This window comes from Osmerus eperlanus, chromosome 12, assembly GCF_963692335.1.
Source record: "Osmerus eperlanus chromosome 12, fOsmEpe2.1, whole genome shotgun sequence".
NCBI classification, from domain to species: Eukaryota; Metazoa; Chordata; class Actinopteri; order Osmeriformes; family Osmeridae; genus Osmerus; species Osmerus eperlanus.
Genome location: NC_085029.1, coordinates 17177955 through 17192149, shown reverse-complemented (window position 1 = coordinate 17192149; position 14195 = coordinate 17177955). Strand labels below are relative to the sequence as shown.

General features: G+C 51.6%; 1 protein-coding gene across 1 annotated transcript; it reads right to left on the bottom strand.

The window, feature by feature from the left end:
- Positions 1-151: 151 nt before the first annotated feature.
- On the bottom strand, positions 152-12776 carry spata20 (spermatogenesis associated 20). Its single transcript, XM_062475398.1, has 15 exons — positions 12639-12776; positions 11791-11919; positions 11475-11539; positions 10344-10642; positions 9696-9897; positions 9399-9529; positions 8950-9054; positions 8412-8486; positions 7068-7286; positions 6621-6813; positions 5936-6104; positions 3895-4103; positions 2999-3198; positions 2362-2471; positions 152-161 (listed from the first exon to the last, which is right to left on the bottom strand). The coding sequence occupies exons 2-15, from the start codon at positions 11913-11915 to the stop codon at positions 152-154; spliced, it is 2112 nt and encodes a 703-aa protein (XP_062331382.1). The 5' UTR covers positions 11916-11919; positions 12639-12776.
- Between the last annotated feature and the right edge of the window lie 1419 nt (positions 12777-14195).

Genomic DNA, 14195 nt, shown 5'->3' with positions numbered 1-14195 from the left:
CCCCCCCCTCCCCCAGGGTGGTGACACATCCCTGGACCCTCTGTCGGCTCTGTTGACTGCCAGTACAGCAAGCAAACTGATTGGTGGAGAAGACGGAAACGAACCGGGGGTGGTGTGACTCTGTTAGTGTGCAAACTAACACCAGGGCTAATCAGCCCATCCTGCATGGTATCACACTGATTACAGACCACAGCTACTTCAATTAAGGGCAATATTCAGTGTAATTATCCAAAGTATCAATCGACTTGAAGGGAGCAGAAAACAACTGATCTGTAGCAGCGTGTGGTGAATGACAATGGAAACAACTAAGAAGTGTGTGTTAGTGTGTGTGTCTGTGTGTGTGTCTCTAAGACACACAGCTCATCTCCCACCATTAGGCGTGTGGCCCGGACCCAGTACGAGACGAAGGCGTGATTAGATGAGACACACTCCCCTCCCTCCTCCCCCTCTCCTCCTCCTCATCCCTCCTTCCTCCGTCGCCTCTCATCTTACTCAATCATCGTCTTTCCATCTCTCATTTACTCTTTCTTCCACTCTTTCTCTTCCACTCCATCTTTCTATCGCTCTCTTTTAGCTCTCTCCCCCTCTCTCTCTCCCCCCTCTCTCTCCCTCCCTCCCCCTCTCTCTCTCCTTGCTGTTTTGGTTTAGTTCTGTCCTCTCCTCCCCTCCATCCCTCCTTCACCTCCCCATGGCCACCATCAGTGTGTGTAAGTGCATGCCTGTGTGTGTGCAAGCGTGTTTGTAGTGTGTGAGGTTGTGATTGGGCAGTGTGTCTCCTGAGGGCTGCATGACCTGCTCTCTGGATGGAGATGCTGGTCTGAGGGCTGCATGACCTGCTCTCTGGATGGAGATGCTGGTCTGAGGGCTGCATGACCTGCTCTCTGGATGGAGATGCTGGTCTGAGGGCTGCATGACCTGCTCTCTGGATGGAGATGCTGGTCTGAGGGCTGCATGACCTGCTCTCTGGATGGAGATGCTGGTCTGAGGGCTGCATGACCTGCTCTCTGGATGGAGATGCTGGTCTGAGGGCTGCATGACCTGCTCTCTGGATGGAGATGCTGGTCTGAGGGCTGCATGACCTGCTCTCTGGATGGAGATGCTGGTCCTGAGGGCTGCATGACCTGCTCTCTGGATGGAGATGCTGGTCTGAGGGCTGCATGACCTGCTCTCTGGATGGAGATGCTGGTCTGAGGGCTGCATGACCTGCTCTCTGGATGGAGATGCTGGTCTGAGGGCTGCATGACCTGCTCTCTGGATGGAGATGCAATCAATCATGCATCATGCATCAATCTCAGCCTCCCCCTCCCTCCCCCTCTCCCTCTCCCCCTCTCCCCCTCTCTCTCTCCCCCCTCTCTCTCTCCCTCTTTCTCTCTCTCCCTCTCTCTCTCTCCCTCCCTCTCCCCCTCTCTCTCTCTCTCTCTCTCTCTCCCCTCACCCCTCCTCCCCCTCCCCCCCTCTCTCTCTCTCTCTCTCTCTCTCTGTCAGAGGACTCTGCTGTGTTCTCTGAGGGCTCAGTGGAGACTTGTTAAGACAGAGGTCTGTCTGTCCAGCTGGAATGATTGACTCTCCCTGGAGTCTCTTATGTACTCTCTCTGTCTCTCTCACACACACCCGCACACACACCCGCACACACACACACGCATGCACACACACCCGCACACACACCAGCCGCAGAAACATGTGTCCTCTCCTCCATCACTGCCTTCTCTCTCTTCACTGCTCAGTCTCCTTCCTCCTCCTAGGGGTCAGTCTAGTCTGATGCACCAATCGACACTCATCTATATTTCATTCATCCTCTATACGTGTGTGTGTGTGTGCGTAAGTGGGCAACTATGCAATCAGCCTTGGAATTCAACAGTTTTATCTGGCCATGATTTTATCGATTAAACTAACAATGAAAGGGAGGAGAGGAGAGGAGGAGGGGAGGAGAGGAGAGGAGGAGGGGAGAGGAGGAGGAGGGGAGAGGAGGAGAGGAGAGGAGGAGAGGAGGAGGAGAGGAGAGGAGGAGGGGAGAGGAGGAGGGGAGAGGAGGAGGAGAGGAGGAGGAGGGGAGAGGAGGAGAGGAGAGGAGGAGGGGAGAGGAGGAGGGGAGAGGAGGAGGAGGGGAGAGGAGGAGAGGAGAGGAGAGGAGGAGGGGAGAGGAGAGGAGGAGGGGAGAGGAGGAGAGGAGAGGAGGAGGGGAGAGGAGGAGGGGAGAGGAGGAGAGGAGAGGAGGAGGAGGGGAGAGGAGGAGGAGGGGAGAGGAGGAGGGGAGAGCCTCCACCAGTTGACCTTTAACAACAACATGTAGTCAGCCAACACCACAGGCACTGTCCCAACCAGACCCCACAGTGTGTGTGTTTCTGCACACACACACACACACACACACACACACACGCACACAGCTTTACCTTGTGTGGTAGGAAGATGGAGTTGACTGTGTTCAGCAGGCTGGCAGTGTCTGGTGCACCCCTCTGTCCACAAATAACTATCTGGAGGGAGAGAGGGAGACAGGTCAGTGAGGGGGAGAGAGAGATAGGGAGAGAGAGATAGGGAGAGAGAGAGAGAGGGGGGAGAGAGGGGAGAGAGGGAGACAGGTCAGTGAGGGAGAGAGAGGGAGAGACAGGTCAGTCAGGGAGAGAGAGACAGTTCAGTGAGGGAGAGAGAGAGACAGGTCAGTGAGGGAGAGAGAGACAGGTCAGTCAGGGAGAGAGAGACAGTTCAGTGAGGGAGAGAGAGAGACAGGTCAGTGAGTAGCTGCAGCAGTAATGATGGAGGCAGGTGTGTTCTGGGCTCGGCTAACCCTGTCTGAACTTGCAGCTAGTTATCCACTCCCTCTCTCCTGACTTCTCCTCCGCAGGTGAACCCTGATGGACAGATCACTCACAAGATTCGGTCTCATTTTTACCTCCTTCTTTCTCCCTTTCTCTTACCGCAGTGTTCTTTCTTTTAAAACCCTCTATGTGTTTTACCTGTGTGTGTGTGTGTGTGTGTACCTGTTTGAGTGTGTGCGTGTTACCTGTGTGAGTGTGTAGTGCTGGGCCATGAGGCCTCGCACCATGTCCGGCAGGGCGATGGGGACTCGGGTGAGCCTGTCAGAGAAGGCAGCCAGCAGCAGCCTGCAGCGCTCCACCCAGGCGGGACGCCCAGTGTACTGAGACAAGCGCAGCAGGTTCATGGCTGAGACAGAGTTAGCACTGGGCTCTGCTCCATCCTGGTCTGAGACACACACACACACACACACACAAAGAGAAGCTGTTTAGTGTGCGCTGATGGGACTGACCAGTGACCTCATGACTCAGAGCTGTTAAGTGATTGGTGCTTATCTCCTATCAGTGTCCAATGGGAGCCCAGAGGTGATCTTCTCATGACCTATGACCTCACTCTACATGGCTGGCATTCTGCAGTCTGCTGACACCTGTGTGTGTGTGTGAGTGTGTGTGTGTGTGTGTGACCCCATATTACTGTCACTATTTTCCTCCATCATAACAAAGTCTGCCTACACAGCAACACCACACACACACACACGTCCAGTTTCATCTCTCACACATACACAGGTCAGGTTTCACACACACACAAGCACACAAACGTCGACTCGAATATGTCAGCAGCAGAATAGCTGTTTTCTTCTGTGCTTCTGTTGCCTCGTACTGCTGTCTCTACCACTCTCCCCAGCTGTCTCTACCACGTGAGTGTGTGTGTGTGTGTGTGAAGGAGAGAAAAGGAAATATGGAGAGAGCGAGAGAGCGACGGAGAGGTATTATTCCGTCCATCCTCACCATCCCACTCCTCTCCCTCCCCCCCTCCTCTCCCCTCTCCACCCATCCCCCATCACTCACCATACCTCAGCCCCCCCCTCCCTCCCCTCCTCTTCCCCCTCCTTCCCCCTCCCCCCTCTTCCCCCCCCCCCCTCACCCTGCTTCAGCTTCAGCAGCACAGTGTCGTCCCCCGGGTCGCTGCAGTAGTACCCCCCTCCCTGGGCGTCCCAGAACAGGACGTCCTGTCTCTCCTGTAGCTCCTCCCCCCAGCGAAGCCACTCCTCCTGCTGCGTGGCCTCGTACAGCTCCAGCAGCCCCGCCACCACGTACGCATAGTCGTCAAGGAAACCGTCGATGGGCGTGGCTCTGGGGGAGGGAGAGGGGGGGGGGGGTTGAGAGAAAGAGAGAGCGAAAGAGGAAGAAAATGAGAGAAAGTTGAGAGAAAGCGAGTGCGAGAGGGAGGGGGTGAGTTAGGGAGACAGAGGAAGAAAGAGAGAGAGAAAGAAAAGGAGAGAGAAAGAGATGGATACTTTGTAATAACCAGACTTTATAAGGAAGGGTTGTTGGCATGGTAACTACAGCATGCACAGAGCCACACTAGACAAGACCCTTCTGTCACCTCAGCCAGGCCTTCTGTGTGTGTGTGTGTGTGTGTGTGTGTGTGTGTGTGTGTGTGTGTGTGTGTGCAGTACAGCAGCACTACTTTGAAGTTTTCAGGAGATTGGTCCAATAATTAGACACATCTGGCAGAAGCCATAATCACACGCTCCCTTGCACACTCACACACACACACACACACACACACACACATCAAGGGTAATACACTCCTGACCTATGGAAGATACAAGTGCCCTTCCAAATCTCCCAGACACCCCCCCAGCCCCTCACCCCCAGCCCCTCACCCCCTCAGCCCCTCAGCCCCTCACCCCCAGCCCCTCAGCCCCTCAGCCCCTCACCCCCAGCCCCTCACCCCCAGCCCCTCACCCCCTCAGCCCCTCAGCCCCTCACCCCCAGCCCCTCACTCCCCCAAAGGTAGTCTTTGACAGAGAGAGAGAGACAGAGAGAGATAGAGAGAGAGGGGGGTGTTCTGGGTGAGAGTGACTCAGGGTCTCCATGGGGACCAGACTGGGTGAGGATGTTCAGTCGGACACGTCAACACACAGAGGTGAGCGGTCACTGGGACGAGGACCTGAAGAGAGGAGAGCACACACACACACTCACACACAGCTGAAGGGCCTTTCAGAGTCTTAAGTGGGGTCACAAACACACACACAAACACACTCCGACACAGACAGACTCTCAGAGAGAGCCAATCAGAGAGTCTTGTCAGACTTCGTTCAGTAACAGCACTGAGAGAGAGAGAGAGAGATAGAGAGAGAGAGAGAGAGAGAGAGAGAGAGACAAACAAAGAGACAGCAGAAAGATATTTCCTTCTTCTTCTCTTGTTCTCATTAATTATAAAGTGTTTATTTTTCTGGGACATTCTGTAGGAAGGGGGGGTTTGGAGACAAACCACCACAAACCTGGCAACCGGAATATTTCTCAGCTTGATCTCTCGCTAAAACTGCCACTGTACTCTCATTTATACAGTTTTGCTGCATCTCCCTCTTGAGCACAAAGGCACACACACACATAAACCATACACACCCTGCTACCAACATAATATAACAACAATACACACACACACCGTAAAATAACATAACCAGAGCAGCTCCACAGCCCAGTAACCCAGTTAACTAGGGAAACAGCCATCTCTCCAGGGGCTGTCAGCGCAGTGTGTGAAGGTGTGTGTGAAGGTGTGTGTGAAGGTGTGTGTGTGTGTGTGTGTGAGAGAGAGCCATAGAGCCACCTGTAACAGCAACACTGCTGACACTGCAGGGGGTGACTGATGAAGGCTACATGGAAGAAGACCAACGTGTGTGTGTGTGTGTGTGCATGTGTGCGTGTGTATTATTTGTGTGTGTGTTCCTGCTGATTCCAAGGTATTTCACACTAACTCATTCCCGCTATCTGGGGCAGAGCGTTCGCCATGGCAACATTAATGGGAATCCCTGGAGACGAGGTGTGTTGTGGGCGTAGCAGGCGTGTGTGTGTGGGTTTAATGTGTGTGTGTGTGTGGCCAGCCAACCAATCAGTCCATCAATCAGTCGGTCAATCGATCAATCGTCAAATCATCTTTTTTTTTTTTTATCTCTTACGCGTGCTCCACCTCCATCTCGTCTCCACGGTAACAGGCGTGTAGCATGGTCCGGCGCTGGGCGTCCCACATGTGTGTGTGGAGGAAGCGAGCGGACTGGACCGCCCTCTCCAGCAGAGCGGCGTCTCCCAGCACAGAGCCCACCCTGGAGTACCCCGCCAGCATCAGACCTGGGGGCACACACACACACCTCTCTCAGTGTCTCAAACCACACACACACACACCTCTCTCAGTGTCTCAAACCACACACACACACACCTCTCTCAGTGTCTCAGACCACACACACACACACCTCTCTCAGTGTCTCAAACCACACACACACACACCTCTCTCAGTGTCTCAGACCACACACACACCTCTCTTGAGACACTCCTCAGTGTCTCAAACCCACACAGGTAGCCTAAGAGTGTCTTATTAGGGGAGTCTCCCTGGTGCTACCCAGCTTTCATGCCTCCTCTCTGGGTACCTGGGAGGACCTCCCTATCTACCTCCATCTCCTCTCCCCATCTACCTCCATCTCCTCTCCCCATCTACCTCCATCTCCTCTCCCCATCTACCTCCATCTCCTCTCCCCATCTACCTCCATCTCCTCTCCCCATCTACCTCCATCTCCTCTACCCTCCTCTCTCTCCCTCTCTAACTCTACCTATCTACGGTCAGGTAAAGGGCACCATGGCAACCCTTACCGTTCCAGGAAGCCAGCATCTTGGTGTCCAGGTGTGGGCGTGGCCGTGTGGCTCTGACGGCGGCCATCTTGGCTCTAGCTGAGGCCAGTAGCTGTTTGACCCTGTCCATGCTGAGGCCAAAGCGAGCGGCTGTGAGCTCCACAGAGTAGCGCACGATCAGCACGTTCTGCCCCTGCAGCTCCCCGTGGGGGTCCTGACACACACGCACGCACACACACACACACACGCACGCACACACACACACACGTACGCACACACACACACACGTGCACACACACACGCACACATTCACACACACACACACACACACACACACACACGTGCACACACACATTCACACACACACACATCTTATTGATTTACAGAAACACAACAAAGGCCTATTACTACACATTTACACACATACACAAGAAAGTACTAATACACACACAAAACTACTACACACACCTGTTCAGGGTCGACGTTCCCGGGCTCCTTGACCCCGTAGTGGTGCATGAACAGGTCAGCCAGGGTGGCGCCCGCGCTGGCCCCGCCCACCACCTCCGGCAGCAGCTCTCTCAGCTGGGACGCCGTCCACACACAGAACGCCCCCTCGCACCGCGCCCCCTCCGGTCCCCCCCCCGCCGGGACAGAGTCTGCGTCCTCCGCACTGTAGAACCCTCCGGACTGTACCACAGGGAGAGAGAGCGGGGGGGTGAGCTCACTCAGACAGTCACTATGACAGGGCTTATGTGAATGTGTGATTGTGTCAATAGGGATGGGTGTTTCCCTAACACAACACACAAGACATACACACACACACACACACAAAACTCAACCCAACACACACACAACCCAGGGTTTTTTCTGTGGTAGATCTGAGCAGATCTCTAAAGATCTTTCACACGAAGTTCTGACTAGCATCCAGGGAGGTCCTCTCTGCTCAATTACGTTCATCACATACTTCTGAGGGGAGACATCCCATAATAAATCAGGGGGAATATAATGATCACAATGAGTGTGCTTTTAATTGTCTGCCTGGTTCACTGCTGCCAAGTCATTAATCAAGGGAAAATGGACGGCCTGCTCTGGGAGGGGAGAGGGAGAGAGGAGAGGAGAGGGGGAGAGGAGAGGGGGAGAGGAGAGGGGGAGAGGAGAGGGTGGAGGGAGGGAGGGAGGGAAGGGGGAGGGGGAGAGAAGGAGAGGGAGAGGAGAGGGGAAAGAGGAGAGGAGAGGGGGGAGGAGGAGAGGGGGGAGGAGGAGAGAAGGTGACCTGGAAAGGATGACAGTTTAAAAGGCCATTTTTTAAAGGGTTCCACCTTGTACCTTCTCACACACAAACTTTGTAGGCACACACACACATCTTAATATACACACACACACCTGCTACTGCTTTGATTGTTTCATCATTTGTGGGAAAGCTACTGTGTCTTAAATGCACAGTCAGCACACTGACTAACACAAGGGAGGACTCCCTTTCCCTCTGCCTTTCCCTCTGCCTCTCTCTCTCTCCCTCTCTCCCTCTCTCTCCCTCTCTCCCTCTCTCTCCCTCTCTCACACTCTCCCTTCACTCTCCCTCTCTCTCTCCTTTCACTCTCCTGGTCCTGCTCTCTGTCTCACTTAATCTTTCTCCAATTTTCAGCATCTGTCTGTTTCTCTCCATCCATCCAGATCTCGTCCCTCCCTCCCTCCCTAGCACACACACACACACACACACACACACACACACACACACACACACACACACACACACACACACACACACACACACACACACACAGAGAGATACTAATGATGGTAGAGTTGGCTCACCTTGTCACTCAGGTCTCTGGAGACGTAGAGGAGAATATCCCGAGCCACATCTGCAAACAGCTGCTCCCCAGACACCTGCACACACACACACACACACACACAGTGTATTACAAACAACCTAATACAACAACACAAAACCATGTCACCCAATTGAAGTGCTGAAGAAGCCAGTTCTCATCTGCTCATTAAACAAAGCTCGAGTGAGTGAGTGAGTGAGTGAGTGAGTGAGTGAGTGAGTGTGTGTGTGTGTGTGTGTGTGTGTGTTAAGTCAGTCCTTGGTGTGTACCCTCATTAACAGTTCCATAGGCCATCAGTGATTATTCTCTGTCCATTTACTGAAATAGGTCACCTGTGTGTGTGTGTGTGTGTGTGTGTGTGTGTGTGTGTGTGTGTGTGTGTGTGTGTGTGTGTGTGTGTGTATAGATCCGATAATCAGCAGCCAGCCCTCTCCAGCCTCCACCCCTGTAAGTGTGCCAGCACTGCCGGCTCTGACCACCAGAGGGCAGCAGAGCTCCAGGGCTGCAGTGAAGCTGCTCACCTGGTAGGCAGTGATGTAGGCCACAGACAGCTGGGCCTGGTCGTACAGCATCTTCTCAAAGTGAGGAACGTGCCAGGAGGAGTCTGTGGAGTAACGATGGAAACCCTGAGGAGAGAGAGAGACAGAGACAGAGAGAGACAGAGAGAGAGACAGAGAGAGAGACAGAGAGAGACAGAGAGAGACAGAGAGAGAGAGAGGTGGAGATAACAGGAAGTAACTGAGTGTGTGTGTATCTGTAACTGTGAGTGAGAGTGTGAGTATGTATCTGTAACTGTGAGTGTGTGTGTGAGTATGTATCTGTAACTGTGAGTGTGTGTGTGAGTATGTATCTGTAACTGTGAGTGTGTGAGTGAGTATGTATCTGTAACTGTGAGTGTGTGTGTGAGTATGTATCTGTAACTGTGAGTGTGTGTGTGAGTATGTATCTGTAACTGTGAGTGTGTGAGTACCTGAGCCACATGGTCGTGTATCCCCCCCAGGGCCATCATGCGGAGGGTGTGCAGGGTCATCTGGAGTGCCTCTGCCCCCTCCTCCAGGGAGCGGTTCACAGCCCAGTAGGACAGCAGGAACATCAGATTCACTGGGGGGGGGGGGGGGGGAGAGCGAAAGGTTCACAGCCCAGTAGGACAGCAGGAACATCAGATTCACTGGGGGGGGGGGGGGGGGGGAGAGTGAAAGGTTCACAGCCCAGTAGGAACATCTGTGTGTGTGTCTGTGTTTGAACATGAGTGTGTGTGTGAGCGTACCTGGCGAGGGGAACTTGGGCGTGTCCCTGAAGCCTCCGTACTCCTCCTCATAGGAGTGGGCGAGCTGCTGGAAGCAGCGGTGAGCCACGTCCGGCGCCGGGGGCGGAGTCTCGCCTGGCTGGCCCTCGATGGCCGTCCCCTTCCGCAGCGCTTCTAGAACCTTCTCCCCGCTCGACTCCAGCGCCGCGCGGTTACTCTGCCACTGCATCACACACACACACACAGAGACGCACACACAGACAGAGGATGCTGTAGCATACTACACCACAAAACACTGTCCGACTCTACACTGATACTATGACACCAAAACCAACAGAACAGAGGAGAACAGAAGATAGGAGAAGAGAGAGGAGAAGAGAGGAGAAGAGAGGAGAGAAGAGGAGAAGAGGAGAAGAGAGGAGAAGAGAGGAGAACAGAGGAGAAGAGAAGAGAGGAGAAGAGAGGAGAAGAGAGGAGAACAGAGGAGAAGAGAGGAGAAGAGAGGAGAACAGAGGAGAAGAGAGGAGAAGAGAGGAGAACAGAGGAGAAGAGAGGAGAGAGGAGAACAGAGGAGAAGAGGAGAAGAGAGGAGAACAGAGGAGAAGAGAGGAGAAGAGAGGAGGAGAACAGAGATCAACAAGAGACACACAGAACCCACAGGACTCTCACCTGCTCTGTGATTCTGGTCAGGACTGTTTTCAGGCCGGGCCGCCGCCCGTTGTCCCTGGGGGGGAAGTAGGTGCCCCCGATGAAAGGTCGAAGGTCGGGGGTCAGCCACACGCTCATGGGCCAGCCCCCGCCCCCGCTGGTGGCCTGGACGAAGGTCATGTAGACCTTGTCCACGTCTGGTCTCTCCTCGCGGTCCACCTTGATGCAGACAAAGTTCTCGCTCAGCATGCGTCCAATCTCCACGTCCTCAAACGACTCTCGCTCCATCACGTGACACCAGTGGCAGGTGGAGTATCCCACTGACACGCACACACACACACACACGCACACACCTGAGTGTTAATGAGGACCAACAACAGCTTTAAGGGGGGTCAGATGGCTGAGCGGTTAGGGAATCGGGCTAGTAATCAGAAGGTTGCCGGTTTGACACCTGGCCGTGCCACACAACGTTGTGTCCTTGGGCAAGGCACTTCACCCTACTTGCCTCGGGGGGAATGTCCCTGTACTTACTGTAAGTCGCTCTGGATAAGAGTGTCTGATAAATGACTAAATGTAAATGTAAGATCGTAGCTCTGGGACATATCTGGAGCAGAGCGATGTTTAAATCATTAAATGATCGTGTTCTACCTTTGCTTTTGTACCGAGGTCTGAAACTCATTTGTTGTTACAGCCTTGTACCTGAACACTTGAGTTTCTTTCAGGATAAATGAAGTGAATTGAGTTTAATTGAATTGATATGAAGTTATCTTGAGATGTCAAACAAATCCTGGATGTGGATGAACAGTGTGATCACACGCACACAGTGTGATCACACAGTTATAAACATGCACAGTAGGCACTGCATGTCGTCTTAACCCTTGTGTTATCTTCGGGTCATTCTGACCCATCAGTCATTGTGACCCACTGTCGTATTGCGACAAATTTACCTCATACAAAAACAAAGTGAAGCATTTTCTTTTAACCGTCGGGCTGTCTCAGACCCCCCACATTGCAATGGTTAAAAGAAAATTATTTTTATTTGTTTTTGTATTGGGTGAAATTGGGTAAACACAACGATGGTTCGTTGTGAACCTTTGGGTCATGTGACCCGAAGGCAGCACGAGGGTTAAACAGAGGCTAGTTATGAATCACCTGACAGGAATATTGGCTTGTCTTCACTCTTGGCTTTGTCAAAGGCCTCCTGTTCCCATGGGTACCTATGAAATCGCATCAGAACACAGATTGATTTAACTTCTTAAGCAGTTTAACTTCTTAACACACGACATATTTTAACTGTAAACTTGTTGAGTTTGCTTGTCTCTTGCTAGCCAGAGCAGGTGTGTGTGTGTGTGTGTGTGTGTGTGTGTGTGTGTGTGTGTGTGTGTGTGTGTGTGTGTGTGTGTGTGTGTGTGTGTGTGTGTGTGTGTGTGTGTGTGTGTGTGTGTGTGTGTGTGTGTGTCAGACTCACCAGTCTACTGGGTTGTACGCGTGCTGCAGCAGGTATGGAGACTTCTCTTTAGCCAGTCGGTTGGCGGTTCGGGGAGGTGAGGGCGTGGGGCTGGCGGACCCTGGCCCCTCGCTTCCAGATGCCATAGTCCTACACAGTAAACAACCAGATAACTAGCTAATAATGTTCCTGAAAGGTGGGATTATCATGTAAGATATACAGTACATTAACTCAGATGTTTCAAGTTCATGAGTATATTCTAGAGACCGTTTTGTCTGCTATGAATTATTATGAAACTCGCCACCACGCCCACCGCCCTTGACAGGCGTAATATATGACAGCGCCCTCCAACATAGTTCCTGGCTGGATCCACGTGCCCTATCTTCTTATAGTACTTCAGTAGCTTTTCTATAAACATTAGCTGACCAAGCAAGCTAGTTAACCACATTAACTAGCTTTCAAACATTCCTCGGGTCGTTTTAGCGCTATCTAGCTAGCCTAACTAGCTGCTATCGGCTAACTACAAAATCTAAACTAGATTTGTCTTCGAAATTTTTGTTTGTAGAGGATTAAGTATACAAGCTAGCACCACACCATCAGCAAAGCTAAATCAGTTGCAAGATCCGATCATAAAACCTCTGTTTGGCTAGCGAATAATGTTATTATTAGCTAATTAGCTAGCGAGGCAGAGAGCTATCTTCAAAACATCTGAGCAGCATAGAATGGCAATTTACTCATTTACATACTGCTAGCTAGGCTAGTGCTACTAGCTTTCTCCTTAACTGTGGTCGAAGACTTGCTAACATCCAGTTCTCCTGATAAATCGGTGACATAATGTATGTTCCAAATGTACGGTGACAGTAACTTACTACCTGAAGCAGTAACGGGCCGCTTGGGGACCCAGACGGGGGAATTTGTCAACGGGTGGAACAAGGGTTAAATGTCCGACGGCCCGACTGCTCTCCGGGTTATTCAACGGCGTCTCTGCTCCCAGGAAAGCGATACTCAACAAGCGAGCTGGATCTGCACGGCTATCTATTTTTGAAGTAGTCCTTCTCCATGCTAATCTTAACATCTTAATCCAATGCCCCGTCAAGGCTGACTCACTTGTTTTAACTCTGCAGGGAAATCTGGGTGCAAGCGAGTCTCCAGATCATGTCTGGGACTCTGAAAATCCAGCATCAATTCTATACTGATGGTGGCAGTGTTGGAGCGATAATCGACCTTCCTTGAGGGTGCACGAAATCATGATGTTTTCTCATGTTGCTTGGTTGAGCAGAATGTGATTTATGTGTGTGTTAGCTTATAGTGTAGACTACTCCACGGCACCAGAATCACTGTATTGTTTTATAACTGGCCAGACTGTAATACAGACTGGGGGGGGGGGGGGGGGGGGGGCACAGTTTATCATTGAGTTTGATGACGAGATAAACTCCATCTGAACAGCCTTCAATTGAAACCTTATTGCTTCACTTCTGAATCATGTCCTGGGATTTCACAAGAACATGTTTTAGGTCCTTATTTCTTCCTTCCTCGGTTTAATATTTACAGTGGACATTCCTCCCATATCTCACTTTGTCATGCATCACTAGAAACCACTTTCCTTTTCGGAGGTTATGCTACTATGGGGGATTTATATTGACCCTATTCTTCCACGATTGGGGGCAATGGCCATGTAGGCTACCTCCACCCCTAACGCAGGTTCGATAATTCTATCGAGACCGTTGCTTTGTTCTTTTCCCACTTCAGAACAGGCTTGAAGAAAGGTTTGTATTTTACATCATGTACGTACTTCTGTTTGGTTGTGCTCATAGAAAACGGTTTTATTTTGTCTGATGATCGAAGACGACTGCCAATTGGCCCTAAGTCTCCTTACTCAATAGACTAATTCAAAAGCATTTAACTGCATGTCAATTGTTTCTTCCCGTAACTACATCCTCTAGGCATCTAGACTTCTTTTTATTATGAATTTAAGGCTATTTGTAGAATTTATTTTTTGCCTACTGTCAGAAATATTAACCTATCAAGCATTGCTGTCAGTCGATGAAGAAGTTTAAGAAAGCTTTATTGCTTGCGGCCGGCCCACAAGGAGACAAAAACATCACACGCCATTGTGCTACAAAGTTTGTCTGCTAGCATGTTGTGCTAGCTAGCTATTTAAACAGACCCGCTCTTGACAGTCATTGGTTAAAAAAAAGGCATGCAAATCAAAGCCATAGAGCCATTTTTCTATGACTGATGCAAATGTCCCATGGCTCTTCTTCATTGGCTCCCTTGCATAGACCTGGCGCGCGTGTGTGCGTGCGTGTTTGAGTGTGTGCGTGTGTGCGCTCTTTGACCCCTCTAAGCTTGACCAACTCTTTTATGGCCTCTCCAGTGAGATAGTGGTCAAGCCCAGGTCCCCTTGTTTACGTAAGCCTAGTGTT

What these genes read in the sequence shown, in the direction of transcription:
- spata20 (XM_062475398.1), bottom strand. Translation starts at nt 11,915, where the DNA reads ATGGCATCTGGAAGCGAGGGGCCAGGGTCCGCCAGCCCCACGCCCTCA. An exon ending in TGACCAGAATCACAGAGCAG is followed by an intron (nt 9,898 to 10,343) that starts GTGAGAGTCCTG and finishes TGTGTGATGCAG; the next exon opens with TGGCAGAGTAACCGCGCGGC. An exon ending in CCAGAGACCTGAGTGACAAG is followed by an intron (nt 7,287 to 8,411) that starts GTGAGCCAACTC and finishes CCTGTGGTACAG; the next exon opens with TCCGGAGGGTTCTACAGTGC.